This window comes from Pagrus major, chromosome 7, assembly GCF_040436345.1.
Source record: "Pagrus major chromosome 7, Pma_NU_1.0".
NCBI lineage: Eukaryota > Metazoa > Chordata > Actinopteri > Spariformes > Sparidae > Pagrus > Pagrus major.
In genome coordinates, this window is record NC_133221.1 from 19,354,128 (window position 1) to 19,381,864 (window position 27,737).

The 27,737-nt window shown below is 40.4% G+C and overlaps 2 protein-coding genes across 3 annotated transcripts; both read right to left on the reverse strand.

The window, feature by feature from the left end:
- Positions 1-1,226: 1,226 nt before the first annotated feature.
- Positions 1,227-12,995, reverse strand: perm1a (PPARGC1 and ESRR induced regulator, muscle 1a). Of its 2 annotated transcripts, none has more exons than XM_073470800.1 (5): positions 12,932-12,995; positions 8,891-9,030; positions 4,169-4,684; positions 1,825-1,941; positions 1,227-1,726 (listed from the first exon to the last, which is right to left on the reverse strand). In XM_073470800.1, exons 2-5 carry the CDS (start codon positions 8,907-8,909, stop codon positions 1,611-1,613), a joined length of 768 nt encoding a protein of 255 aa, XP_073326901.1. In that variant the 5' UTR covers positions 8,910-9,030; positions 12,932-12,995; the 3' UTR covers positions 1,227-1,610. The 2 variants fall into 2 exon arrangements, with proteins under 2 accessions (XP_073326901.1, XP_073326900.1); XM_073470799.1 differs by having other exon boundaries at positions 4,169-4,687.
- Positions 5,036-7,901, reverse strand: LOC140999256 (uncharacterized). Its single transcript, XM_073469578.1, has 2 exons — positions 5,727-7,901; positions 5,036-5,104 (listed from the first exon to the last, which is right to left on the reverse strand). Exons 1-2 carry the CDS (start codon positions 7,899-7,901, stop codon positions 5,036-5,038), a joined length of 2,244 nt encoding a protein of 747 aa, XP_073325679.1.
- Positions 12,996-27,737: the final 14,742 nt, after the last annotated feature.

Sequence of the window (27,737 nt, forward strand, 5' to 3'; positions counted from 1 at the left end):
TTCCCCAAAAACTGACAAAAAACACAGAGCTTAAAGAAAGTGAATCACAACTCCAAATTAAGGATGAAGTTTTTCGGTATCTACTGGATGTGAAAAATATGCAACTCTTCTGCAAAAAGTTAAATATCAACTTAATATGTGATATGTCGATGGTATGTTCACAACTTTTTAAGTCCAAATGGCTAAAAGAGAAAAATGTTATTGCAAGTTTAAATCTGTGGAATAACATTTCAGTACTATAAAAGTTTATCGGCTGTTTTAAAACAAACTACAAGAGATGGAGGAGATGGATAAAATAACAAACTCATAGGATTTTTTTTGAAAAACCAATGGCACAAACATGTTTTCGCTCACAAGTGATCCACTCCACTGTGGGGCCTTTCTTCAAATTCGTTCATGTCAAGCCCCCATGGCTGACTCATTTTAAATTGCATATTCCAGCTGTGACATGCACTATTTTTGTAGACTGCATCAACAGTTAATTGGCTGAGTATTGTGTTGTGAGAATACTCTAACAGCTTTATGTGTGTGCTCAGGAGCAGGACACTTTATATTATATAGCTCAACTTTGCTATCTACTGGAGAACAATGTGTATAATTTCAAAAAAGGAAATCTCCTTTTACTTAGCAATAATGTATAATAACCATATTATCAGTATTTGTTATGCTTATTAACACCTACTTGAACTAATACTGATATCATCATTATAGTGGAAATCCGATATTGTAAATAAATAGAGGTCACTCAGCTGTGATACTCCAGGTTCTTGCATGAGCTTACATTGCCCTCTAGTGTTTGAAAAGAACACCTTCAAGTCTGAGAGATTTTAGAAAAAAACAAGAAATAGACAAAGCACACATCTCAGAGATGCTGTTTACTGAGACATCAACAGTTCACAGAGCAACCCACATGACAAAATACTGTACAGTCTATAAATCTATTAATTATCCACCATGAAAATATAATGCCCTTCATACCTATAAAACTGATACTGGCACTGATACAGTCCCCCAAATGAGTTATACATTTGTAACAGTGTTTTGTGAAATTACCATTTACAATATAATTTATATTATCTTTTGTTAAATATGCTAAATTATTGTTATTGTTATATATTAAACACATTATTTCACTTTGGATAAAAGCATCTGCTAAATGAATGCAATGTGAACAAACAGACTCAAACTCTTCCAGTGCATCATGTTAATCCTTTTATCACATTTTCATCAAACATCTTAACTCTGTACAGCTCTGGGTAAACCTGCTTCTAATCTTCTTTCAGTATATACTTAAACCTTGCGTACAAATGTCTAAAGCCTTCTTTCTGAGGAACATACATGTCTTGTCTTGCCTTTGGTTGTTTCATATTTCATGTGAATGCTTCCAGTCATTAACATGACAGTGTAATTAATTTAGCAAGGAGCAGTGACACTGCTATTAAACATACCCTCCGTTTCAGTGTAAATACGTAAAACAAACATGTAACAGCACATCAAGCATCGGAGAAATTATTATTATTATTAATATTGTAGGTCCTGCAGTGACTCCTATCAGGTGTTGATGGGGAAAATGTCTCATTTTAAGCGTGACGTATTGAGAGGCGGAGGTGTCAAGAATCAGATGGGGCGGTGAGATATAATTTCCTCTCACTGGCTGCTGCCTCGATCTTGACGTATTTACGCAGGTATCGGATGGCTGACAGAGCACTCACATTCGCCAGCAGAACTGTGTGAAATTACAAATGAAAAGTGAGTCATCATGTTACTTTACAAGACTTTCCATCCCAACAATGAATTTATCTTTTCAATAGAAAAAACACATACCAGCCTTCCAGGCATCTCCAACTTGTGGGTTTGCAGTCTTCAACACCCACGAAGCGAATGCAATACAAACCAGACACATATCTGACTGTTTGAGAGGCAGGAAAGAGGCATCCAACCCTTCAAAGAAAGGGAAAGCGTATTATAGAAAACACCTCAGACCATTTAGTGGTCTTATACACCTCCATCGAGAGGTCAAGGGTATTATAGTTGGCACTCACACACCAACAGCTGAGCACAAGCCCCCAATAATATGTTGAGACTTCCTGTTCTGTTACACTGTGACCTGCTCAAATCCCAGCACCTGCACAGATTACAGTTACTCAAACATACAAGGCTGATTGATGCTACTGATATTTGAAATTATGACTCGACTAGCATTAAACATAATCCTCACAGGCAACTGCTGCACTTTGGATTCTATATTAGTAGCTTGTAAGTTATTATCTTAATTACAGCTCGTTGGAAATTTAGGAAGAGGGATTTACATTCACACAAAGACTCCTCAAGTTGAGGTATTTTCATTTCTCTTCACAGCTAAACATAAATTAGAGCGCTCTACAGGCAGCTTAGAGAAGACACTCATTCACTGAAGTCAAGTTATCACGTACAACCGATGCTCTCGGCTTTCACCACTACGTGCCTGCAGTCCTGTCAGTGACAGCTGAGGTAAGAGAGTCCGTCCCAGTCAAGACTGTAACAGCTGACTGAATGGATGACATATCCTACATTACAACTGTACACATATGAGGAGGCACACTGAGCTTAAGGGAAAGGGGTTACACACATTTTTATTAACAAGGGCTGAACAACATGCAAAAACATCATCTTGAGATTTTGTTTTTTATAAATATTGCGATTGTGATATGAGTCATGATTTTACAGGGAAGGGAATTTTTTGCATTTCTTTCTACTGAAAAAACATTAAATGCTGTGATTTTTGCTGGGGTCTGTACTAAAGCATCTTCCCTTACATCTGGTGAATAGGATGGAATAGGCTGTGTTATCTTTTGCACCACAATGCTACATTCATAGCATATTAATTGTGACACATTTGACCTTTATCAAAAATTTGATATTGCACTTGGCTATATTGCAATTTGATAATATTTTGAGTAATTGTGCAGCGTTATTATGAAAACATAATTTTCACATCCAGCTGTGAAAAAATGTACAGGTTTGATTAAAAAGGATTTTTTTTTAAGGTATATGTATATGCAATTAAAGAGTCACAGTTACCTATGCTAGCTTTGCTATAGACCCTAGCCTCCCTGGTATCATAAATACTCTTATACTTTAATGAGAGTTGCACAAAGTTATTCATTATTTCTAAGCCTAGAGTACTTGAACTGAACTACAAGCTGTGTTTCCATGGCAACAATTAACACCGCCTGTTGGATACTGAAATAAACAAATATGCAATTTGTTTACACAGTTTAAATACATTTACACTTTTACAATTCCTTTCAATTTGAAATAAAACATTACTAACACTAAATTTAACCAGAATGCAAAGCCATGTACTGCTGGTTAAGAAAGAAGAACTAATAAGCTTTTTGCTAATGAGGAATTTAAACATCAACCTGATGTCTGACTCTCTCTGTAAAATCTTTAGGTCTGCCTCATATTACCCCGTGCATACTGTGGTATCTTTCATAAGGATAAGTTGGTATAAAGAATAGATTAATACACAACACACAATGTGTGTCTTTGTCTGTGTATCTTTTTTTATTCCATGGATTCTACTTCCTTGTAAATACTGCCGCCTACATTGACCACAATGCAACTCAATCTCTGACAGTTCGGTCAAAGATTCAGCTGTGTTATGGTAGTTGCTAATGTAGCTTTAAAATGCTTTAAGCTATACAACTTTTTTCAAAGATGCTGTAGTACTCTCAAAGACCTGTAAACAGACTTTAATGTGTGCAGTTTCCCCTTTAATTGATTTGAATATGAGAGAGGATGCATATCTTGTATTTTTAATTTCAGTGATGGTACTAATGTTTTGTTTAGGGCTTTTCCCTTTACTTTTCCCTTTATTCCATGAAATTTCTAAAATCCTGACACAATTTTGTGTAAATGTGTGTAGACCTCAGAATCTAGAACTGTGTGTTGTATAAACACACTCACAGCCCTGCTTCATGATGGACAATAAAGGTTTTCTTAATTGACTGGGATCTAAATAAAACTACTCAAAACAGACACTTCGTACAGAACTTTTTAACTCTGTTAAAAGGACTTTCATACATATTTCACCACTGTATAAAAATCCACAATGACTGTAACAGCATATGTTAAGAACTAATTCTAATCTACAATGATGCCTCATTGAGTGAACCACACTTACTTGGATTTGAAACAGCTGTCTGCAAGTCCTCATATCTGAAAGGCTGCTGCGCTAGTTGTCTGGAGATCCTGTCCTCCAGGTGGTAGAGAAGTGGATCAGGAAATCCCACATCCTGATTTCCCAGAGCATTTACAACATGACCTGTTCTTTGGAGGGATCTGCCACTTGGCCTCACAGGTACAAGAGAGTTTGAGAGAGTCTGCGTCTGACCTGTAGATCCAGCTAAACCAATATTCCTGAAGGAGAATGTGTTTCTCCAAAAGAAATTCTGATTGAGGTCGCCATCTGTGAAGAAATTGTCATATGCGTCTGTACAAATCTTTGATGCGCTTGACGTACGGCTGAGCCTGTTTACCACCTTCACAGGACCGCAGATATCTTCTTCATCAGACTCCACAGAAGAATCGTCTGAAGACGATGATGCAAAGAAGTGATCATAAGCTTCAGGGTACTGTAGATTTCTATTAGCTGAGCGGGAGTACGAAAAGACGGGAACCAGCTCGTCTTTGGCCTGATCTGCTGGGATGAGAGGGTAGAAGAAGCTTTCTGTATCAAACTCTGAGAAGAAATGATCATAAGTTTCTGGAACAGAATTTCCCTCAGTGTAGCAGGTGGTTTTGTTATCTGTGGCTGATTTTTCGGGATTTGATTTATTTCTACCAAAGAGGTACTGAAATATATCTGTGAGAGAGATTCTGTAGCTGTCTGTCTCAGATGGAGCTGAACAGTCCACGTCTTTGTCTTGCTTAGGCACATGTCCATCAGTGAAATACTCTACTTTTTCTAATTCTCTATCATCTGGGGTTTGTAAAGTTTGGCCTTTACATGTGTAGCTGAGAGTTTCCAGGGTCTGTAGATTGTGCATGCTTACATTTTTGCAAATCCTTCTGAGGCATGTTTGAGCACTTCCAGGTAAGACTGGTTGAGAAATGTTACCTACAGATGTCAACATCATGTTCTCAGTGTATGAATCAGCATCTAGATTCATTGGGACAGTTTTACTTTCCCACGTAACACCTCTTGAACAGTCTGAACATGATTCTGTGGAATTAGCATAGCAGGACATGTCCTCTGTGGTGTGTTGAGGCTTGGGCTCGTCCAAAAAGCCTGAATCCGTCATAGTCAGTACGTCAGTCTCCTCACTTTCCTGTAAAGGTGGGAGGGAGCTGGGTGGACCAGCTCTGTTCATCATTCGTGAACCCAGAATATCGTTTATTGTCAGCTTCTCCATCTCACTCCAAAAAGATGACATCGCGAATACTGAATGTTTTGAATCTGGTGCATTTTCAGGTTCTGCTTTAGATACTGTGATGGCATCCTCTGCTTCAAGTACTAAATCACATTTTGAATCTGTTGCATTGTCCAATTCAGACTGGCTTGTGAGTCCAGATGTGTCATCGCCTTCCTTGAGTTTTGCCAGTATTAGTGATGTTTTATCGCTTTGAAGTTCACAGTCATTTTGACTGACGGATAAATAAGAACCTCCTGACATGTCTGTGATATTGTCATTTGAGAGTGACATGAGAGACTCTGTGTCCAGAGTGCAGCAGGATGATACTGGTGTCATATCTGAGGGACTCGTTAGAAAATCTTCAGACATGGATGATTTGGTTTCCCTCCTACTTTTGCCTGTTAGATTAATTTCACCAGATAGAAGTGGATTCCCATTATGAAAAGCTGCTAATTGAGCTCTCTCAGCTGTTGTGTTTTTCTCTGATAAAACATCCAATGTGGTTACTGTGTTACGCACCAGAGGACGTTCTGTTTGCTCCCCAGTAATATTTGTATCTAAACTGCAGGGGCCGTTAGACAGACAGCATTTAACAGGCAGTGAATGGCTGGTGGTTAATGTTTCAAATTGCTTGGCTTTTGTGTTGTGAGTGCTCATATCATCTGCAGATGGAGGAAAGTGAGTCTTTTCCAGTGTGAAGCTATACTGGTCTTTGTAGTGACAGTGAAGTTCCAGCTGTTGTTGGGGCTCAGTGTCTCTTTGACACGTAGTATGTTTGTCTCTGCCAGAACTTCCAGCCTCTTCAGCCAGGACTGACTTAGCAGCGGATAGTTTGTCACTTTGGCCAACTTCCACAGTGGGCTCATTTGACTTTGTGCTTTCTAAAATACTGTGAGTTAGTGATTTGACCTCTGCTGTACATGATTGTTCGTTTTCACAACAAATGATAGAGTGATTCATTTTATCATTAGTGTCTTTTTGTCCACAGACTGCCGTTTCTCTGTCCCGGCCTGATTTAGCAGTTGCACTCTCAATAATTGAAAGATGTTTATTCAATCCAGTTGATTTTTCAACCTGTAATTTGCTGCATGGCCTGAAATTTGTTGCCACATTACCACTGTTGTTTAATGCTGACATTACACTGTCATCAGTTTGACTAAGTGGGGTTACTGATCTATTGTTAGTCGCATTGTTTGCAGCTGAGCCTTCACGTTTTCCCTGTCGGAAAACGCTCTCTGGTGAGTATTGGTACTGACTTTCAAATTGACAGCTGTAGTGAGAAAGATCATTTCCTGTTGTCTCCTTAGCAGATACATTCAATGGAAAATTGCTGGCGGCTGAATATGCAATTAAAGAAGACATAACATTTTGTCGTGGTTCATTTAAATGAAATAAATTAACATCCTCAGATCCTCCTCTCCATGCATTCCGCTCCTCCTCGGAGTCACACACACTCTCAGCTGGCTCAACGCTGAGTCGTCTCTTCTTCCTCCTCTTCCTTCTGACAGAGGCAGATGGAGACGATTCTTGGCTCGCCGTTTTGTTTGTGCATGTAGCGTCTGACCGTGAAACATTCGGCTCTTCCTTCCATTTAACATCTGTCAACATTTCCAGACTACTCCATGAATCAGTGCTGCACTCTTTACTGAGCTTCAATTGACTTGACCTGAACATATCCTCCTGTTTAACATTATCCTGATGTGTGCGCATTTTCACCTTTATTACTTCGTCAGTGTGAGGTGTTGTTTCAACCCCGTCCGGTGAGTCATGAGACTGACTCCGCTGTGTTGCGTCATTGACTCTGGTTTCTGTGCAGGTTTCCTCTATGATTAATAACTTGGTTTCAGGGTGAGCTGATTTGTTAGTCTTGAGCACTGAGTTACTGGCTGCAGGTTCAGAGGAAATGTTGGAACCAGGCTCATCTTTTTTTATAGTTTTCATTATGTTGCTGATAGTGTAGACAGGCTCTGTGGTCTCTTTGCCAACTGCTGTTTCACCCCTGGCAGGCAGAGAGTTTAACTTGGGGATGTTTTTTGGCAAAGCAGTGCTGCTGGCTTGCTGCCCATCACTACAGCGCTTCTCCTCTTGTATTACCTCTCTGTTTTTTCCAGCTCTCACTTGGCTTGGCTCAGTAAGCCTCTCAGCCTCTGTAACATTTTTTAGCCTTTCAAAGAATATATTGACAGACTGCAGGTGTATATCCTCCTCACTGCCCGAGAGAACACTCTCCATTCCACCAACGCCGTGTTTGCTGAGGTAATGCTCCACAGGAGAGCCCTCACAGTCTGGGGGCCCATCGATAGGGCGCTCTGAAAAGTCTGCTGTCAGGTTGACTTTCTGAGCCCTCTTAGCAAGAATTGACCCTGTATCGTCAATGTCACTCATCCCAGAGTCATCCACACCTGCTAATGATGGAGGAAGCAGGTTACACTCCTCGCACTCCGCAAAGAAGTATTCCCAGTCACGGTCAGAGATCTCCACACTGTAATCAAAGTCTTCCATTTTGAATCAGAGGGCACAGGACAACCTGCAAAAGCAATAAAAAAAAGAGCTATATTTCAAAAGTAATCACTGGTAAAAGAATTGTGTTGTATTTCTTTCAGATAATTGTAGCATCATAAAGTTAAAGATTTTCGGAATTAAAACTGCAAGCATGAATACTCAACCCTAAGCTGCCACAAGATAAATAAATCAATAGACTAATAAAACAATTTATGCGATTAAAAAAACACTTGCATGCTGATTGTAATTATACACAATTTTGCAGCATAATCAACAAGATGTAAGCAATATAAAGCAAATGCAACAACATTTAAAGCAATATAACATAACATAACATAACATAACATAACATAACATAACATAAAACTTGGCAGTGAGCAAAAACATTCATTCATTCATTCATCATTGTTTTAAAAAAAGTAAAGGTTCAATTAAAGCGGTCTGCATATGTACTTGTACGTCCACGCAGGTTTCCTACCTGTTTTGCTGCAGCTGTGGTTGTGGTCTACAGGTGGAGGTGAAGGGTTAGGGAGTCTGGAGTCTCAGCAGCACCATGTTGTATGCCCTTTGGTGGGCGTTCTTTAGCACGAGCATTCACCACAGCAAGCCCCATGATTTGATAAATATAGAGCGGTGCTTCTGATCACGTATTACACGCAATGTTCTCAGTCATCTCCAACAGCGGCATAATGTTCCAGCACTTTAAATAGACCCTGCACTAGCAAACTGCTTAACTGGGTACACATTACTTTAAATTTTACTATTGATTTGGCACATATCGTTGAAATCTGTCATAAAACTGATGTAGGTTATATTTAAGTTTGTTTAAGGCCTTCATTTAAATTAATTCTATATCAAGATATTTAACCAAATAAGTGATAAAGAGCTCAAAACACAGCACTACCTAGGCAGCTGCTGCTGATTCTAACAACAGTCAGTCCCTCAGCAGATATGTGTGTCATGCGATGTGTGTGTCGGTCAGCTGATACCTCTCTGGTGTGATGTCATAGGGACAGTGGACCTGAATTTTTCCCATGCTTCAATCTTTCCAGACGCAGCAGGAGAGACAGAATGATGAGGGGATGAGATTGGAGCTTCATCATGTGAGACTCCGGTGGCTCACCTAAACCTAAACAAAAATAATCATGTTAATTTCATTTAAGAAAAAACTAAATTGATTCTACTTTCTAAAAAGGTATACTTTCATGAAAGTACTGCAAATGACTTTATCACCAGTTTAAGTTCCCATTCTCTTATTGTTCTTTCACTTGGATATTTGAGCGTCACTTTTTTTTTTTAACATCAGTCTGGAAGTCAATCATGGCCCAATGTGCGACCTTGAATGTGATGTGGACCTAAAGCCAACAGTTCACAGACTCTGAGAATGGACATTTCAGTGAAGTACAAGATGTTTTGTCTGGTAGTAAGTTTTTGTTTATTTTCTTAAATAAAAAATATTTGCACGTTTATAGATTTTTTTTATTTTTCAATGACGGAGGAGGAACGAGTAATTTTAAGACTTTTTAATGAAAACTTTTTACAATTAATTATTCAAAGCAGTATTATGTTTCTTAAAACATGGCTGGCTGGGTTCAATAATTAGTTTATTAAGGTTATATAGATCAGTAAGACCAGCTTTTGTAAAGGTTAAGAAATTGTTAATTAATGGACTTTGGCCCATATGCCCTGCAGCTCTTTTTGAGAAGGTAAGTGGGTTATTTGAGAAGTCTTCCTGATGAATTAAAGAGTGACAAGACGGGACATTGTAAGCTATGCCAGAGACTATATATTAGATACTAATTACACAACCTGGCAACCTGAACATCTGTATTAATTACTGATCTATAAAGTGTTAATACATGTATAAATGTGCCTTATGAGAAAGCAGCAACCAAAAGACCACTGTATAACACATATTTCAAGCTCAAAACTCCTCTTAGTTGCTTTTTGGATGCAGTAAGACGTAGTTAAAAGCACCTAATGAGAAAAAGGTTGTTTGAGCTTAGATTTTTTGTTTTACATACATGTAATTTTCCAAAAGGTTAAGTATGCACTGGTTTAACAGATTTATATTTTTTAACTAGTTCCTGCAGGTTTTGACTTCTTGCCTTGCTATACTAACAACCTCTTCCTGCTCTTCTGTGTCTGCTTTGCTTGTTATGGCTGAAATATAAATTGATCTGTCTTCCCGACATGTACATTTACTTTTTATGACAATAAGTTTCATATTTAACAATTAAAATTCTGGTGAGCATTGGGACAACCTTTAGCTCCTGGGTAGCTGAAATTATGGCACAGATGTCAGGTTTAAACCAGGTCTTATTTTCTGCTTAAATGTGAAATCTACCATTAGGGAGTACAGCTTATCTGAGGAGAGCTTGAGCCTTTGTTTACAGCTATCAGTAAGACTTAGTGAAGACAATGTGATTACGGGACCATCCTTGCTGCCAGAATGTCACTGACACTAAGAGATACCAAGATAACCTATCAGTCCTGATCTCATTATCAACTGTTAAACTGTACTTAACAGATGCCTAATGTGCCTTAATTGTCGATAAGTGTATTGATTAACGACGAAGGTCTCCCATTGTTAATTTAGGACAAAAAAAAACCTTACATGATATGTTTTACTGCTCGTTGACAGTGCTGTTTGGTGAATTAACTGTATTAAAAGTGGGGGATTTTGTGGATTCTACAAAGAAAAGTTTTTCAGAAGCAGGTAAGCTAAGGCTATCACAGAACTTAAAAGATGAAATTGAGGAAACTCTTGCATTTAAAGACAGACATTTACCAGGTTTTCTTCCACAGTGTCATTCTACATTCAGAATTTGCATCTCACACTTTCACAGGCTTTAACTACAGCCTTTATTTGCCTAATTTTCATCACTATATATATTTATGAGAAAACAGACCCTCTAATTAGCCAAACCACAGCCTGGGCTGTGTGCCCAAGAGGGCCCTCTCAATTCATCAGCTGTGATAAAGGAAGACAAGCCAGGGCCTGTGTGACTACTGCACCTGGGGCAGCGGGCCGTTTTGACACGGGTGGGATTCTGTTTCCATCAACAGGATTAGGCTCTTATGAGTCACTTCTTGGAGTTAAGATTGGAATCTGTTTGGGCTGTTTCACACTGGCTAATGCGACTGAATTTCACCCTAATTGTTTTCCATGTCAGCCCTGGCAATTCAGCGTCAATTAAACAAAGCCCAGTAAACAGACACATTCAGCAGCAGCTCAGTGACATGATGTTTAAACAGAGAGGAGTTTGTGTTTGGTCCCGTTACCAAGCATTCTCGGTTGGTGGCATCTTATGTGTCAAATAGGGGTGCAAAGTCGTAATTATGGCAAAGTAATGGGTAGAAAATGAGAAAACAGTAGACAAAGATCCCTATTTTGGATCTTAGGGACTGTTTAGAAAAGCATAGTGGCTGTTAGGCAATTGACAAATACCCCACAGGTTGACGCAGACTCTTTACAGGAGGCTTAACTGCTGAGAGTTAGAAGAGGGCTCAAAACAATTTGAGACAATGAGGGAAAAAAGTACTTCAATTTTGCTGCACAAACGTGCAAAAGAATGAACTAATGATTAAAAACTAGACTGGGTTGAAATATATTAGTAATCACTCTCAGCTTACTCATTGTCTAAGGAGCAGACTCAACAGGATGTGACACAGCTTCTGTAAGTGTTTTTCTCTTTTTCAGAGGAAATGGCTGCAGCGTCAGGGCCAAGTAAAGTGACGTGGAGATTCATTTGATAAAAACGTGTGTTTATCAAATGAATTATTATCTACACAAATGATCTGGCTTTTACTTATATTTCAACATTTTGAAAAAAGAAAATGATGCTCATAAATAACCTTTGAATATAATAAATTAGTTGCTGCACATTAGCCTACGATATGTTCAGTAGAACTGCAACGATTTATCGATTTATTGTCAGCTATTAAATAAATTACTTCTCTCATTCATTTGATCATTTGAGGGACTGATCAACTAATCATTATCACCATTTTCTGACATTTTATTGACAGCTAATCAATGGATCGAGAAAATAATTGACAGTTATAGATGAAGAAAATAATGAAAATAATCAGTTAGCTTCCTTATCTCAGCACATGACACTCCGACATTGGCATGGGTTTATAATGTGGGTAACATTATAATTATAAGCCTATACTTTTGTACACGTTATCTTGTGATTTGCAATAAACTGATGGTCCAAAAAATTATAAGGTGGATAAGCTATGACCTCAACTTGGTGATCATAAGGGAAACACTCACAAAACCACTTTTATAAATCAACTATTTTTAGAGGAAGGATTAATCAAATGTCATGTTTAGCATGAGAGTTAATGCACATGTATACGAATTTAAGTTAGATTTAATTGACCTTTTTCATCCATTTTCCTCTTTTTCTCCAGGGTACACTTTGCATTCACAGGCCTGATTACTTCTGCTCGAGTAAATCTGCTCTTAAAAGAGGCAGCACACGGTTTCAAAATACCAGGAACTAGTCTAGTCCAAAAATGAAATCTAAAATGATTGTACCTGTCGCCTTCTGGTTCATCCTGAGTAAAGCAGGGAGCGCCTGCAGGCACTCAGGGGGATTATGCTTCCTGACAATGGTGAGATTTGATCAGGCGAACTAACAAAACATCATTGTCCTCACCTCAAATGTCACCGACAACACACACAGCAGTATCACTGCTCGAGCCGTTTGGGGGTCATGTCATAATCCAGCGAGTCGACTGTGCACATTTTCGACTGTACCTCCAGGCTACTGTCCCTGACCCACACTGAGACCTGCTTTCTCATGAAAAGAGCCCGGGTTGGTTCATATGGCTGCCACAGGCCTCGTTACTAGCTACAGCCCGGTCTTAATGCAGAGCTGGTTGAAAGGTTCAAGGAGAAGAAACTGACTCTTGTGACGACGTTTATAACACTATGTCGACTGGGAACAGTAGACAAATTAAACAAAGGTATTCTTAAGGCCGTTTTTGCCTGGAAATATCAGAATAATGTTACTTACTGAGTTTTCTGTCCAGCTGTGAAGCGACCTCGATGACTCCAACGCAAGACTGAAGCGTTTGTTGTCAACCACAAGATGGCGCCCACCACCGTCTGACAGCAAACTGTCAGTCAGGACCAGGTCGGGCTCATCTGGTGTCTAACGAGGACGTTTGACATGTACTGACATTATTCAGGGGTTTCACTTCAGTGAGAAGCGAAACAACGATGCAAAACACTGTAATGTCGAGTAAAATTCCCGAAATTAACACGTTATTCAATAAACGTACAGAAATACTCAATGTGGGGCTAATTTGAATGACTTCATATAGCCTATTGATAGGTTGTTTACTTAAAATTCAACATAGTTCATGAGCTTATCAAAGGTTTTTTAGTTAAAATCTTCACTTCACACCCTTGACTTATCTGCCTGATCAGACCTCCAAGTGCAGATGCTTGACTGACATGTCCCTCATTCTCCTGAGAGTCATGATCTACCTTTCTTTTATCAATAATAGTGCGTATACTTTGACTAGCTTGCTTTATTCTAGTTGCACCCAGCTAACTACTAGCTACTAACCCTCCTTCTATCAAAACATAACTTGTGACATGTTTTCTGTACCTACTGTAAGTTGTGATGACATTATCTGAACTGTCATGTCCCTACCGCTAACACAAAGTGACGCCCTTGCAGTTTGCCACTGTTAACAGGGAAACCTAAGGCTGCGTTTCCTGCAGTGTGCAACAAATGCACCCAATAACCCATTTAAATGCATGTATTCTTCAACTGAAGATCCAATAAAATCATAAGTACGTTTGTTGTGCATTGCAGCTAAATTACAAAAGCAACCATTTTAAGCAGAAGAATACCCAATTTGACAAATGACAAACTAATCTGTGTTTTCCCTCTAATCCCATGTAATGTTACAGGCTTCTGTTGTCTCCACAGTATTCAAATGCAGTAACAAATGACCAGACGACCCACAATAATCTTTCTGGATCATTTCACTGTCATTTTACAGCTTTTGTGTCTGTTCCAGTTCATTGTCTGCAGAGCAGCCAATATCTTATTGACAAGACATTAACCTGTATGTTTTCATAGTGGAAAGTTCTCGAAAAATGGAATGAAGGCGATGTCTGTGCATTAAATAACAAATTTAAAAACTTAAATATTAATATATATATATCATAATGCTGTGTCTAGGTTTATAATCTTTTTCACTCTACATGTTGTTTTTGATAAGAGAAATGAGGCGACTTGCTGGGCCATATGGTTCAACCTACAGATGCACAAAAGATTCTTTCACAGTGTGCAGAGTAATCTTTAGCCGTAGCTTCCATCCCCCCTCTCCATTACACATACAACCACATCTTTACATATTAGCTGGTGTCAAGGCATTTTTAGACCTCCAGACAGCGGGTCAAATTCTTCTTTCAGTTTCCAGCCTTCAGGCAGTCAGACTCCCTGCACATAAAACAATTCAGCCCATTTTCACCACTTCTTTCCTTGAAGTGAAACAGCTGAAGTGATTGTAAAGCAAGCCGAATGACACCGGCGAGGCTGAACAGTACACAATTAAGGCGGCAGACGCGTGACATCCGCTATGTGCCTGAGGTGTGGGGTGACCCTGGCTGACTCTGGTGTGTCTCTGGTCTCTGTCTGTCCTGAACACACGCAGCCCTGCAGGCCTCATCGGTTGGGTTAATTAGTGAAAGACAGCCAACACTGTTCGCTTCATATGCTTTGAACGGCCACTTTTGATGCTATCGTGACAATAATATCTATTTGGCTGCATACACATTGAATCAAAGTGAAGTCATTATCAGCTGTGAATTCACCTTCCTCTTCCCCTGACCTTCTCATTATTAAGAAGTATTGCTTGAATTATTTTGTAAAAACTGTCCTAAACGTGACTTTTCCCCAAAGCTCTGACATTGTGAACCTTTTGTCTAAAATGTAAGGTATAATTTCTAATATCAGTCCACTTTTCAAACAATTTGTCTCTGTATGTATTCATGGCTACTAATGGGCTTATTTCCAGTTTATATAAGTTAAGCTTGAATTGAATGAAAAGTTGTGGTTTCTTTCATCCTGGCAGGTTTGTGTTCACTTTCCATGGAGACCAAATAATACCCTTCCTTCCTCGTCTCTATCTCTGCTTCTCCACAGACGGACTCCTGACAAGCTGTTTACTCTGGGTTAACCATACGGCGAGCCATGTGAGAAATCATTCTTCTCTCAGCGGACTCGGTGGGTTAATAAGTTATCTGAGGACAAAGAGCTGACAAGCCCACCACCACAAACAGAGCGATGGCCTTCCTTCCTTCGGCCCGGGTCACCGGGGTTATCAGTGACAGGGGAACAATTGGGAAGTGGTAAGACCAATCACATCGTAGCACTGTCACTCACCTCCCGCATGCCTCCACACAACTCTGAAGAGTGCCGCTGCATGGGAACAGAGCCGTCCGTCCACCGCTCTCATCGCGGCCATGCTCCTGTGCTGTCACCACGTTAGCCAGCGTGACACATAGCATGAAACAGCCCTTTGACCTGCCATTTATTAGTACTGCTCACTGTCACAGGCTGACAACAGTCATGGCCTGGTGTGGATGTCTCTTCAGAGCATCTGTGCAGAACACATGACACACAAACGACTGAAAGTGACAGCAGATTTATGAATTGCAAATATTTCCAAAGCTACTACACAAGTCGAGAAGGCACTGAACGAAAGTAATATTAAATCTTACTGTATTTTTTTTCTGTATTTTTCTGCACCACGTGTAAATGTATGTATTTTTACTGAAAGCTTTGTAATCAGTATTTTCATATCAAAAACTTATTAAATGACTATGTGAGCATTTTAGTTTCTTTCAGCTTATTGTTTTGGTTTTACCGCTAGAAACTTTACAGCTCTCATAACATAATTTCCAGCCGCAGCAGTCAGAAGTTTTTAGCTAAAATCTAATCTAAAAATCTAAAATCTAATCTAAAATAAAATCTAAAAACCCACTGTACTCACTGCGCTAAACAGCAGACAGACAAAGTTAGTGGTTAGCTGGTTAACATAATGGATCATTCAGATATTTCCCTCAGGAGCAGGTTGAGACCAAAAACAGAGCTAAAGAGAGTAATACTGAACCAGAAACACAACTCTAAATGAATGCTGTATTTGCTGGATGTGTAAATAAGCAAACGCTTGCTAACACATTTGTCATATTAGCCTTAAAGGCCACTGTTGTGTTTATGGCTTGTTTTCGCTGCTTCCAAGTAGCCAAGAAAATCCATTTAACGTGCAATTGCAAGAATAGTCACTAGCACGAGTAACCACTAACTGCTGCTAACTGTAGCCGCTAGTTAGCTCAGTCAGCCATGCAGCTAGTGGTCCTATTAGCTGACTTTTCAACACAATACAGACGTCGATGATATAACATCAAAACGGTTATTTTTTCACATTTTGTTGATAATTTTGGTTAAAGCTGCTGTTAGCAAGTCCTTTCTTTTTTCGAGGCAGCTCTCTGTGCCTCTTTCTTTTCTTCAAGCGTTATTCGTCGCTAGAACCTGTTTGGTAGTGTAAGCCTTCACTGGGACTGTAGGTACAACAACAGGAGGAAGAGATGCTCTCTTCGTATTCTCCGAGCAGTCAGGACCACCTCTTTGCGGAATTATATGTCCTGATTGGTTTAAGTGGGCAGGGATACCAGAAAATGTATTTTCTCTTTTACTGCATGAGCAGGGGGAGGAGAGACATGGGTTACTGACCAAACACTCTACAACAGAGCTATTTAACACTTATTTTAATAAGAAAATAACACTTACAGCAGCATTAATTCTTGGACGTTTTAAACTAACATTCTTACATATTGCTCCTTTAATGCAGATCTAAGTAAGATTTTGAAGCCACTTGACATTGTTGTTTGTCTTTGGACGTTAAATTTTAAAGGAAGTAAAGCAATATCTAAATACACACACCAAAATGTGCAGCTGACTTAGCTCACCTTTAATACTAGTTACTGAGGACAGATTTGATATGCATGACTTCTACATGCTGTTATTTCTAAATTTAGCTGGTGTTTAATCTGAAAAGATAAATTGCGATAGCCGTGAAATGAAAATTTGCAGCTGGAGATGTACACAGTGATGAAGGTATCTTGTCTAGCTATGTTTATCTTCTCTGGGTTTAAAACAATTTTAATGTCATTACTCAGGAGCCAGTCTAACGCCTCACCCCTTGTAAAAGTGTTATCTTTAGGGCTGTAACATGATCATGAAGCCAGTTTTCAGGCTGTCTCCTCCCCAGTAAGGAAAAGGCATACTGCACAGGTTGCAACCTTGTCAGAATCAGCCTGTAAATCACAGCTGGAGTGCACAGCCCTGCAGGGCACGCCCTCAGGACTGGAGTCTATGCGCAACAAGTCTGAGTCAAATGCCTGTCTGCGTGTGCTGTGCCCTGGTTGCCCTCTGGCTCTGAGTCAGCCGGCTGGTGAGAGTGGGCGTTTTGCGACTGAGGGCATGGGCTGTCCCCTAAGTAACCTAAGTCTGAACCTCCACACAGCTTCATCAGAATGACTGAGGGCACAAAATACATCCACTCTGTGACCTATTTGTGGTTTAAGAGCCACATATTTCCTCCTTCTCCAAATCTTCAGCTTGTTTGCTTCCTGTTGATTTGGATCACCCACCGTGTTAAAATGACTCTCCCCTGAAACCACTCAGTGCAGGTTATCAATGGCTGACAACAGAGCCTCGACAGTGAGGTAAACTGTAAAGCCTCCCTACCTCCCTGGTTTGTTTAACCACAGCTGGTTGTTTGTGGCCTGACATTTGTTAATGATGCGTCGCTTCGAGGCTGAATGGCACATTCTTGCGCTGACACTTCAGATGTTTTTAACTCTTTTGCCATTGAGGTCCAGAAGATTGTGGATCAAGTAGGACTGAAAGGCAGCTAAATTAACACAACCAGTCCATCAATGCTGGCCTTCGCCGCCTGAGAGTGTGGAAGAATTTGCATTGAGGCCACGCCATTCACGCTACAATACGGCAGGTCCCTGACAAGTGCTCCAGAGCTCGTCTGGATCCAGGGGAGTGCGGCTCTCCAAGGAAAGAGACTCTTCACTTGTATGATGCCAGAGGCCAAATGGAGAGCTTAGGTAACAAGAGGCAAGTTGAAGCTTATTTGCTTGCTAGTTGCCATAACAGAAAGGGTAATAAGTAGTATTGGCTGATGTGTTCCTCCTGCTTAATGAGGTGCAACAAAAGCAAACGGTCAGAGGTCAGCGTTACCAATGCTGTTAGCTCCTGAGACCTCTTAGAGCCGCAACCCTTTCACACTGCAGAATAATCAACGCTGACTGTTGGGACTGTATGCTCCAGTGGTCAGAATGTGTGTAGTGCTGCATTTACATAATGTCTGCAGAATGGGAAGAACTGAAAAACATGCATTTATTCATAATTTTGAGCATCAGTCCCTCCAGACAAACAGCCTAAATTAACTACTTTCGCTGTTGCGTATTTGTAGCGGTTTGTTAACAAATGAATCCAGGTGCAAACACTGTCGAGCTAATCTTTTGATTACATAAATTAGAGTCAATATATGAAGTTATTTAAATGCAAGTGCAGCCATGGTGACAGAGGTCTGTTGACACTTCTTCAGCTCTTTTCACATAATGGGAGATATTATAGCCATCAAAAATATCCCAATCCCCTGCTGACGTTTTTTTTTTTTCCCACGCAAATATGATTTAAAATATGTGATGGGAGAGCTGCGTTGCAACTAACATATTTGAGCAGATCAGAATCAGAAATACTGTATTGATCACCAGGGGGAAAGCTGGGATTTTCAGTTTAAATACATTTTGCATATATATTTGGTATATATCCGGTCTGTAATATTTTCCATGAAATGATGTGTAATATAGACGAGAGTTGGAAGTGGGTTGTAAGCGAAGCAGTGATTTTGGTTTCCACTGCGGAGGCTTAAAGTGGAAGTCCCCCAAATTTACACACAGCGGTCAGTTTACTCATAATGGAGACTGCTAATCAGCCTGTAAAACGGTTGAAATACGTCTGGAGGAGATTAAGGGAAATGATACATGATTGAAGGAAGTCGGCGAACGTAACTAAACAAAATGTGAATAAAAAATGACCTGTCCATGAACAGTTACATCTGCAATGGTGGTTGTTTAACAATGACCAACAACTCCCATGATCCAACGCTACTTTGCGACACTTTTTCTATTGTTTAATTGTGTGACCCCCACACTGTGTGTTCAATAAGTGCTGCCAGTTATGAGTAGCAGTGGCAGCAAAAAATACACCGTCACCCAGAAGTCAAGATAATGTTTGTGGAAACTGAAACTGCTTTGCTTCCTTTCTGGTCGAGCATGAATCTGGAAAATAGTTGAGTTTAACGTGAAGTTCATGAATACATTAAACTGAGTTTAACCTTGAAGGCTGCCACTTTTCTATACAGCAGGAAAAATCCTACAAATCCTACAAAGATTACATCATGCAAGCTATAATTTTGCCATCCATTACATTGAAACACAATAAGGTGTAATGAATTAGCTGCTGACTGGATTCTCAGTTTTTGTTTTCACTGAAGACGTAACACATCGGTATGTTCTTTTTCTTCTTCAGTGACCCGCGGTTCGGTCCACTCATGTTATTCATCACGCTGGACAGACCCTCCCTTTCCAGCACAGAGACTGTGTGGGTGAGTATAATCATGGCGTGTTTGACAAAAAGCTACAGTACCGGCAGTGAATCTGTCACCACTGTGAGTATGCACAGGTGAATGCTTTGACATATTTGGCTCTTTTGTCTCCATTGCGTGGATCTACCCAGGTGCAGCAGTTTGGACGTCATGAGCACAATGGGCTGCACTTCTTCTTCTTCAAGGTGCAAACAGTCACCTGCTGTTATTGGAGTTTGTAAATGCTATGCTTGTTAAGTCAATTAAAGCAATTTGGCTCTATTTATCAGCTAGAATTTCACTGTCAATTTATCGTTCCGATAAATATCATGTATCCCTATTTTCAAGTCCTTAGGCTTCACCTGACATCAGTGATTTTCTGCGAGGCTGAAAAAGAGCCAGGAGACAGAAACACCTGCCAGCTTCTTGGCTGTGCTGGTGCTGATGTCATTACTCGCCCAGGGTTCACTGCAAGTCCTCACCTAATCTTGTATGATTGTTAAACCACAGTGGACTGTGACAGTGTTGTAATACTGGTCGACAACTATTCACCTGGGCAAAACCTTCTGGTCTGCAGTTCTTCAGCAATCTGTGACCTTACATGTATGTGTTGTCGCAAAAATACTTCAGGTTGCAAAATCATGGCTGTTTTCACTCTGCGTGATTTCATCATGGAACCAATTACCTTCAACATACTGTCGTTTCTACCATATGGTGTAATGTTTCACCACAAACACAGTTTTGCTTTGAATAATGTCACCCACTCTATGGTTCTGAGAATGAGTACTGGGAAAACCCACACAGGGTTCAGGGGTCACGATGCCAGTTTTAATTTGTGGCCACTTCTGACTCAAGAAGCTGTGGGTGATGGGTAGACCATATACTTGAGCAACTCTGTGTACTGCACAATTTTAATCAAACTACACAGAAAGTGGCATGCTGGGAGACAGCCCACCCCCACTGTAGCCTGGGAAAATGCCAGCTTGTCTTGAGAACTTCCAAACAATCACTGCTTCCCCTCCTCTCCTCTCTCAGAGCTCCCACTGTGTTGTAATATAACCTTAGAAGGGGGCACCAGAACTGTGAGGGGTTAGTGCTGTCAGTGGGTACATTATAGTCCAAGCTGCTGGGCTGCCACACGATATTACTAAATACTAGCTGTCGCTTTGAGGTTGCTGAGGTGAACCACTCGGTTCTGGCAGGTGGGGAGCCGGGTGGGGCTCGGGCTCTCACAGTAGGTTCTGGTTGATTAAAAGTGTTTCAGCACAGTGGTGACCGGTGGTACCCAACTGCTTGCCATGAGGAAACTAACAGCATCATATATTACAATAATCAGCTGTGGCTCGATAGTGTTCCCACAACAATCAGAACATGAGAAGGAGAGCATGTGGAGACGGAGATTGAAAGGGGTGAGGTCTTTTTAATATCGTCTCACTGAAAGGATTGAGTCAGTGTCTGTCAGCTTTCAGTTGGTTTATGAGCTCAACGCTTGGTTACTGAAAATACTCAGTTTAAAGTTCAGTTAAGACGTTTACATGTTAGAATAGAATAGAATAGAAGGACTTTGTACTGCATTTCTGAATTATAATAAATACAGTACATGCAAATCAATGACATACAACACAACATGAAACAAATACAAAATACTGCAGGCAATATACTGTACATACAGCATGCAAACACATCTGAACACAGCTCTTGCACAAACCCTTGGATCATCAGCAGCGTACACTAACAATACCAACACACCCAGGGAGAAAAGAATTTATGTAACAATTCATTTCCAAATCATAAACTCTACAGTATATCTTGCCTGATGACACAGATGATGGAACTTGCACAATAAAGAACCAACCAGTCCTAAAAAATGACATATACAAACTTTGCCCTTATGACACATATAAGTATTTTCTGATCTGAAGGCCCCGATGAGTCATACGGCATATTTTGTCACTGCAATATCTTTTTTCTGATCTGACACCTCAGTGACTTCTCACACTGAAAACCTTCATCAACACGACACCTCTATGGTATGGTTTAAGTACAAAAACAACTTGTGAAAAATGATGGTTTGGGTTAAGTCCATATAGAGAGGCTGTGTCACTTAAATGCAAGCATATTTTGTTGGCATTTATTAAAACGACAGGAACATGAGCTGCATCGGAGTCTATCTTCAGGCTCTGTCTTGTAAGACACTGCTCATACTATACAGGTGATTCTTAAGGTTGTTGTCAGTATCTGAGCAACACACCGCTATCAACACAACTCCCTGTGTATTTCTTGTTTTATACACAGAGCTGTGCTTGGTCTAAGTGCCCATGATTTTCAGAATGCATCAGGCGAGCAATCTGAGCTTGTACTCAGAGAAGCAGTTTTAAATGGTAGCTGTTATGATCCTTTGATTCAAACCTACTAGATTGCTCTTGTTAGAGTCAAATTCATGTAGAAACAATCTATTATTGTTAACAGGGACGTGGAGGCTCAAGCCTGTTGGACAACAGCCTCTGCTTTCACTTAACCCCCACTGGTGAACTCCTTCCCGATTTCACCTGAGGCGAGAATGTTGCTTTTACTCCAGCTGTTTCACCTTCTCTTATATGACTATCCGATGTTCCCCTGCTGTGGGCCAACCTGCCTTGTAAAGAACCGTCTCCATGGTAAGATGGACTCCACAGGTAAAAGCGGCCTGAGGACGAGCTCTCCTGCTGGGCCGCGACACATGCTCACACACTGCTCTTTTTCTGGTGAAAGCAGTGATTTTACATTTACATTTACATTTGTTTTAAACTTGCCTTAAGGGACTTGCAATGAGTTTATCCAAGCCACACAGGAGGAGCAAGAGCCAGATATCATCCACAATTGGGAGTGTATCTCTTACAAATAAATGACTAAAAGCATGCTCAACGCTACAGAATAGGTGTGTAAAGATGTTTTTTTGCAGTTGTAGGCACATGTGAAAGAGAAATTACTACAAGAAGAATCCTAAGAAGTAAAAACATTCACAATTCAAAGTGTGGTTTACAGTAATATGTTATGTTGCTGTGTGTTCTTGTTTTCTCTCCCCCTGCCCTCAGCCACAGCACGACACAGTCAGGTTGGGCGAAGGGACAGAGTGAGGACTCAGATATAGACGGCCACGCACTTGGCCGCTTCCTGCTGCGTCTTGCTTTCAGTCTGGAGCTATTTCAGAGGTTATTGATGTGTCCGCCAACTGGGAGCTTTCTAAACAACTACCCTGCTGCAACAGGTTACAAGTCCAGCTTCCCGCTCATTAGGCTCTAATTGATTGTAATCTGGCCTTTGAGAAGTACTGGCCCGCTATGGGGTTGTTCTGCACATGTGAGTGCCCCCACTGTCCCTTCTACTTGTCCACCTCACTCACCAGCAGGGTCTGGAGTACAGACACAATTGGCCCTCTCAGATGGAATCATTAAAGCGGGTGGGATAGCATGAGCTCTTTCATACACCAGGCCTCTGTGGACCAGCTTGAGACCAGGGACAGTGGCCACTCTGCCTGCCCAGTGGGAGAGCCCCATCCTGGGCAGGCTATTGTTGGCCTCACCCCTCGACTGGCTGCCTGCGGTTCTGGCTGCATTGGCTTGATTTGTATGCCAAGGTCCTGGACTAAAGACAGCCACGCAGGGGAGCTCGGTCAATATTGGTTTTGAGAGCTGGAGGAAAAATGTCAAAATGTTAAATTCTATTGACTTCCCCCTACTGTTATTTGTTTCTGTGGCCAAAGGCCTAGTGGGCCATTAGTGTAAACAGGGCTTTGTCTTAGGGCTCAGCTTCCAGCAGGACGCTCGTGGAACAAAACCCAGAGATAGAGGCTCTAGTCTGGCTTAAAAATGGCTGAGCTGTGGGGCTGAAGAGAGACCTTAAATGACAAAGACAGAGACAGAGAAAACAAGCTGTTTTGATCCCCTCTGACACTGGTGAAGTACGCCTGACATCTTTGCAAATGATCGCTGGAAGTGCTTTTTTGGCATTTTCAAAGACCTGCAGAAGTGAGTGAAGGCTTGAGGGTCATTATTACCATTCTTTAGTCGCTTTGTCTCATAATATGACACGGTAGCTGCCTTTACATGGACCCTAATATTCCACAAATAATCAGAGTAGATGCCTGATCAGAATAAAAATGCCTCAATCGGCAGAGACTGATACGATCCGGCCTAATCTGATGGCTCAGTGGGTGGTGTAACCGTTTACCGCGAAGCTCAAGCTTGACAGCTAACGCTAACGTCACAACAGTAAGCTAATGTTAGCTCAATAAACATGGGCGTGAAAAGTGTATTGACAGACACCGCAAATGAATGAATAAACTGAATATTCTCAATACAATTGGAAAAATATTATATTATATTTCCAGCAGATTAGATGCTTCACAGTGGGAACCATTTTGCGCATGTCAAAAGTTATATTATTTATCGGATTACTTTTTTAGTGTCCATGTAAACAGTTAAGTTCTAATCTCTAATCAGGATGATTTCAATCAGACTGAATAAATACTGTCCATGTAAACGCAGCTAGTGTAAGGTTCAATTATATATTTATAAGAGTCATTAATGTCTGTCGAATGCTTTTCAGTTTCATATATATGTATTGCATTTCAACAGTGTCTTTGTTCAGAGGTCCACTGGGTAAAAGTGGCAAGCAGCTGTTTTACAGCGGTACATCCCTTGTCCTTTTTTGCCCTCCAGTCTCTCCTGTCTCTTTCAGCCCTCCAGGAATATGGGATTCTTTTTTAAATCGCTTCAATTAACATGGAGCCATAAAGCTGTTCTCCTAGAGTGTTTTCACACCCTCGTCCTCTTTGCTTTCTCCTCTGGTCCTCCCCGCTTTCTTTTACCTATTTCCCCCTTACTTTATTAGGTGGCAGGCTTTTGTGCCGCAGCAACAAGTCACTTCCTCCGTGGGTGGACAGGGAGGGAACATGGAAATAGTAAGGAAAGGGCACATAAAGCCTTGAGGGGGCAACTCTTTCACTGTAAACTGTAAAGTGGGTTTTCAAAAGGTCACTTTTAGCTATGACATGTACAGAAGTCCATGCCTCAACCTCAATTGATTTAACTTTTTTGTAATGTGTTATCTATCCACACACGTATTTTGTATGTATATCTAATTCAATCACTAATGGATTACTTAGCACACGACATACTGGAAACAATGCATGTGTGTGAAATCACACGTCACTGCAAGGTGACACATTTCTCTCATTTGGCATCAGCGAACGAGAGAGAGCGAGAAACCCACCTACTTACCCACACTTCTTTACCAACTGTGCAGTAAAGTAGTCTAACAATGTTTGCTTAGCCCCCTACTTCTCAAGCAAACAACATTTTCATTGCACGTTGGCGTGAGTAGTCTAATGATATCGTTGATGCTCAGAAATTCCATTACTGCAGCCAATGAAGACAGAAGTGAAAGTGCATGCAGAAACAGTGTATATGTGTGTGGGTTGTGTTAAAAGCTTTCATTGTAGGTTTTAAAATTTGACTCTATATTACTTCAGAATTACCAAGTAAAGCAGACTATTAAATTTAAGTTGTACAAGCAAAAAAGTTTCAATAACTTAAATTTATTAGTCTACTTTACTTAGTAATTTTCAGGTAATCGGTTTCCTAGATTGTTTCAGTTTTTACAGTGTTTGCTCTAACCAGGTCAGTAGGTTTATACAGTCTCTGGAGACCTAGACGACCGACTGGACAGGAGCCGACCTGCTCTGCTGCTGCAGCAGACAATAGAACCAGTCAGACCGTCCCGTCCACTCTGTGACCCTGACAGAAACGGCCTGGTTTGATTTCATGCATAACACCGCTGACTAAAGGCAGGGGTCAGGTGGACAAAAGCTCTGGCCTTATTTTCATTACAAGAAGCGAAACATATAATATAGTATAGTTGAGTTGTGTACTTACATTAACTGAAATGTTTCCAACAATGTTCAAACCTAAAGAAATCCATCATTTTACTCAAGATAAGAAATAATTTGGTTTCCTGTCGCTATCACTTCTGTGGAAACATCAACACAGTGATGAAAGAATATGCCGAACGCAACTAAATGTTATATTGTTTTTGTTTTGATTGAGAGACCCCAAGTGGTAATATTTGCATACTGTGCATTTAAGTGCTGCAGGGTAGGAGCAGCAGGGGCGGTAAAACTTACTTTCACCTGGAGGTCAAGATAGCGTACCTGTCTTGATTGATTTGCTTCATTTTTGTAATGCGTGCACAACAAACAATAAAGCTAGACTGTTTAACAAGAAGCCATTTTCTGCAGTTTATTCATTAAACATCATCCAGACAAACAAATCACAGTAATGCGGTTAAGAGGTAGAGTGTTTAATTTGTTTTTGTCTGTGTAACATATTAATTCTTTCATCCAGAGTTTTCATATCATAGATGTATTCCATTATGCTCTGCTTGCTACAGTATCTATCCATTTATGTTGATTTGCATAGACTGATCAATGAAAATTAAGACCTTGCACACCTTGTCAACATAAATGCTACAAACTAGCTACTGGACATGTTCTCAAACTAGGGTTAATAGTTTCAGTAAACAGCAAAAATGCAAAAGATTCTCTTCACACAGAGCAGGAATTGCAAAATATGGAAGGAAAATAACTGGGTTGAATGTGAAGTCGATGTAGACAGCGGTAAATGAAGTTTAACTTTGAAAGATGTAGAAGAAAGATGTCGTGGAAAGTATAAAAATTGCATGAGGTAACTTATAATCTTGCCATCCTTTATACTGAAACACAAGATGAGTTCTTGCAAAAGCTGGACAGTTTTTGACACAGTGCACTTGTTTTTACTGAAGACGTCACAGTACATCAGTGTTCTTCTTCAGTGACCCATTGTTCAGTTCACTTATGTTCTGCATGACACTGGACAGACTCCCAGGACAACTCAGAGACTCTGTGGGTGAGTATGAGCATGGTTTATTTGACTCAGGAGGACAAAAAAGCTACAGTACAAGCAGAGAGAACAGCATCTGTCGCCACTGTGAGTACGCACACGTGAAAGAAATATAACAGTTGTAAATGTGGGGGCCCATGTGGTCACAGCCTAGCCAACAAACAACCCACAATTCCCTTCAGTAGGGTTGACTTTGCATGAACATATTTGCTCATTGTGATTGTCAGCTTTCTGCCAGCCCCTTCTGGTGAGAGAGTGAGCAAACATGCCCCTCTTCCCTGCAGACTTGCTGTAAACCAAAGACTAAAAGACGCATGACAAAAGGAGGGGAAAAGAGCAGTCAGAAAGGTAAAGAAAAGTCGGGTGAAGTTTGAAAGCATCGAAACAGAAAGAATAAATAGACTGTGTTTGTCTCCACTGCTACTGATACCAGTGGTACACCTCTTTACAGCTGCAGAGTAAAAGGAAGAAAAGTAAGTAACCAATAAAAGACCTTTTCTTTATGGGCAAGAATAACTGAGTTGTGTCCAACTAATGATCACTGTGGCTCCTCAGCTTCCTGCGTTTCCTCTCCGCAGACTCTCCACATGCAGAGTCAAAGGAGTCAAAAGGCAGCCAGCATGTGGGATGAAGTTGTGGCTCACTGTGAGCGTCGCCCCGGGGAACTGTTGGACAAAACCCGACTCTAACACCTGACACCTCACTGTGAATTATCCTCTAAAGAGTGCACATCCTCCTCTCCCAGGCCAAATCAACTGAGCCATTTACCAACTCAACTCTGAGGTGATTTCATGGGTTTGTCTTGTTGTTTTTTGCTGTCCTTGTGAGAACCTTATTCAGTTTTGTAGCTTCAACTTGGCTGTTTTATGTCAAGTGAGGTCATTTCACTTAAAGAGGCACTATGTAGTTTTGAAGAAGAAATTCAAACTCAGAATTTTAATATTTACAATATTAATGAGGTAATAATACAAACTCAGAAATATGTATTTTTTCCATAAGTGAATAAACGAGCTGCCCCAGAGGAAAATAAGGTCCCCAGAACACTGTTTGAAGCTAGAAAGGTGGCAGGGTCCGCCACATATAAACAAAGTAAAACAGGATGAAATTGTGTTGTCCTTTAAGGTCAGTTTGTTTATTCAGTTTATTCAATCATGAAAACAAAGAGTTTTTTTGGTTTTGTTTGTTTAGGCATAAAAAAATGAGTGATTGAAGATCTTTC